Source organism: Nannospalax galili, unplaced genomic scaffold (genome assembly GCF_000622305.1).
Source record: "Nannospalax galili isolate Female #2095 unplaced genomic scaffold, S.galili_v1.0 scaffold4945, whole genome shotgun sequence".
Lineage (NCBI taxonomy): Eukaryota > Metazoa > Chordata > Mammalia > Rodentia > Spalacidae > Nannospalax > Nannospalax galili.
Genome location: NW_008352767.1, coordinates 22,556 through 25,306, shown reverse-complemented (window position 1 = coordinate 25,306; position 2,751 = coordinate 22,556). Strand labels below are relative to the sequence as shown.

The window sequence follows — 2,751 nt, the reverse complement described above, 5'->3', positions numbered from 1 at the left end:
TTGGAAATTACATTGTGCTTACAGACCCCAAAGTTCAGGACAGGTAGAAAGAATGAACAGAACTATTAAAGAGACCTTAACAAAATTAGCTCTAGAGACTGGCACTAAAGACTGGGTACAACTCCTGCCTCTAGCCTTATTTCGGGCTAGAAATACTCCTGCTATACATGGCTTAACCCCCTATGAAATCCTTTTTGGAGGACCACCCCCTGCACTCGATATAACCTTGTCCCCCTTGCCCTCTTCTTTTGATAACCCCAGCTTAAAATCAAGGCTCCAAGCCCTCCAGATCATCCAGAACCAGGTTTGGAGGCCCTTGGCTGCAGTCTACCAGCCTGGTGCTCTACAAACGCCTCATTCCTATCAAATTGGAGATCAGGTATATGTGAAAAGACACAACGTAAAAACCCTTGAACCACGGTGGAAAGAGCAGAAGGATCACCCACAAGTTCAATGCCAATCTGGTCTGTATAGTGAGTTTCAGGCCAGCTAAGGCTACATACCAAGACATAGTCTCAAAAAAACAAAAATAGCTTCGCCCTTGACTCTAAGTCTTTTGATAGACTTTCAAAGCAACTGAGGTGAATTGAGAAGGAATGTTGAGATTGAATTACTTATAAAAAATGCCTGCATTCACTTGAGACAATAACAAGTTACTAGCTTTAGCACAACCTAATAATTATAAACTGCAAACAAATGGATCCATGATTTCTTATAAAGTAAGACTGTATAGATGTTTGTTTGAACAAGTGGTATTGAATGAGAAATGCATGTTCAAAGAACAGAATTCAGCTCTGTTCACATCATCCTTGAAGAAACAAACTGTTAACTTCCCTGAGAGAAGAAAGGATTCATATGAGAATATTACAGAAAAATCACCCAAATTCTACCTGTCAGTATTAAGTTCCAGCCATTCGCTAAGCTATCTCCTGGATAGTAGATCCTAAGTGCTCATAGGCCTAGTAGGCTTCTAAAAGAAGTTACCAGTAGTTTTATCCTGCTACAGCCCATTGTACAGTGCTGGCAAGAAATATAGAAAGGACCCTTACCTCGGGAGGTAACTGCAGAAGGCCTGTCAATAAATTCAGCCTCCCTCTATGAGGCATCCCAATAATGACATCAGTTATGCCGCTGCAGGCTGACATCTTCAGTAACTCGTGAAAGAAGCCCATTATGCTTTCGGCCCCTTCACCTCCATATCTCTTCACTGTGGTGAACTTGGTGGCCAAAAAGTGGTCAAACTCCTATGGAACAGGCATATTAGTTGCTGCTCAGGTGAAAGGCAGGCAAGCTTGCATTCACTGTAGGTAGGTCCCACATTATTCTAGTGGCCTCATTTGGTCTCTTCATAATATATCCATGGAGAGAGACATCGAGGCATAGCTCTGCCAAGGACCCTTGACACAAGAAGGGGCTGTAAAGAACCTAGTAGAACCAACTTACTGGAGAACACCTCCTTAAGTGTGTGCTCCTCCAGACCAGAGGCCAGACAGCCATCTGTTGCCTTTCCTAACACATCAGTTTTAATAGAGGCTCTTTGGTTTTATTTCAAAGTCTCATACTATTCAACTACCAAAACTACTGGGAAGAGCCTTCTTGTCACTTTAACATGCCTGAGCCCTAATCACAGTCACAATGGAGATTTGGTTCCACTCCTTTACACTGACAACTTCTGTGTATAGTCTTTGGATCATTTCAGGAAACAAGAGATGTACAATCTTAAGGATTTGGTCATTTTTTTGTAGAGTAAGTAGATAAACAGATTAAAGTACTTTGATGCCAAGGAGAACCAACAGCTCAAATGTCTGTTGGCCAACTTTGCTTCTATTCAGAGTGAAATGGTATGTTCTACTGTCTATTGTATAGCAGCAATAGGGAAGGACAGGGGCAAGTGAGGGTAAATAAAGACGCATGCCTTACCTTCCTCTCCTCAATAGGAAATGAGCAGACCAATTCCACTAATATTAGCTATTACTTTTTTGTTTGTTTTGTTTCTGTTTTTTGAGACAAGGTCTACCTATAGCCCCAACTGGCCTGAATCTCCCAGAGATCTGTCTCTGCCTCCCCAGTGCTGGGATTAAAGGCATTTGCCACCACAATGCGCTGTCACTTTGTTGTTGTTCTTTTTGAGACAGGGTCTCCCTGTAGCCCCCCTGGCCTGGAACTTGCTATGTAGACCAGGCTGGCTTTGAACTTAGAGAGATACGCCTGTTTCTGCCTCCCAAGTGCTGAGACTAAAGGCATGAGCTACCACACCTGGCAAGCTGTCATTTTTTATACCTGAGATTCTAGCAATAATTTTGACAGATGTTTTCGTTCTTCTGTAGAAAATGTCTCCTTTTTCAGTTCCACAAAACGTCTGGCAAACCAGTCTTTCTCCTCCTGGCTCTGAAGTTGGACAGTTTCAATAGAAATTGGCCCACAATAGATATGGTTCAAATAGGTTAATACTTCCTCAAGAGAGGCCTCTTCCTTGCCCATGTTCAATAATCCTATGAAAGAGAAAGGGATCGTTTGAAAGAAGACTCATATAGTACATTAATTGTGGAACATAATAAAACAGTGTTACTGCTTCAATTCAGAGCAGTTTATTATAACTTGAGTCATTATCAATGGTTACTAAGATCTCCTTTTGGGGTTTGTTTTGTTGTTGTTTACTTGTTCTTTGTTTGTTTGTTTTACGGTGCTGAGAAATAGCATCCAGGAGCTATATATAACAAGCAAGTGCACTGCCACAGCCTCAGACCTATT

General features: G+C 41.7%; 1 protein-coding gene across 1 annotated transcript in view; it reads right to left on the bottom strand.

The window, feature by feature from the left end:
* Nucleotides 1-992: 992 nt before the first annotated feature.
* LOC103747543 (probable 2-oxoglutarate dehydrogenase E1 component DHKTD1, mitochondrial) overlaps nt 993-2,751 on the bottom strand; it is a 19,527-nt gene continuing 17,768 nt past the window's right edge. Inside the window, exons 4-5 of the mRNA XM_008849997.3 lie at nt 2,281-2,492; nt 993-1,244 (exon numbers count right to left, since the gene is read on the bottom strand). Of these exons, the coding sequence (XP_008848219.2) occupies nt 993-1,244; nt 2,281-2,492 (464 nt within the window). The remainder of the gene's footprint in view (nt 1,245-2,280; nt 2,493-2,751) is intronic.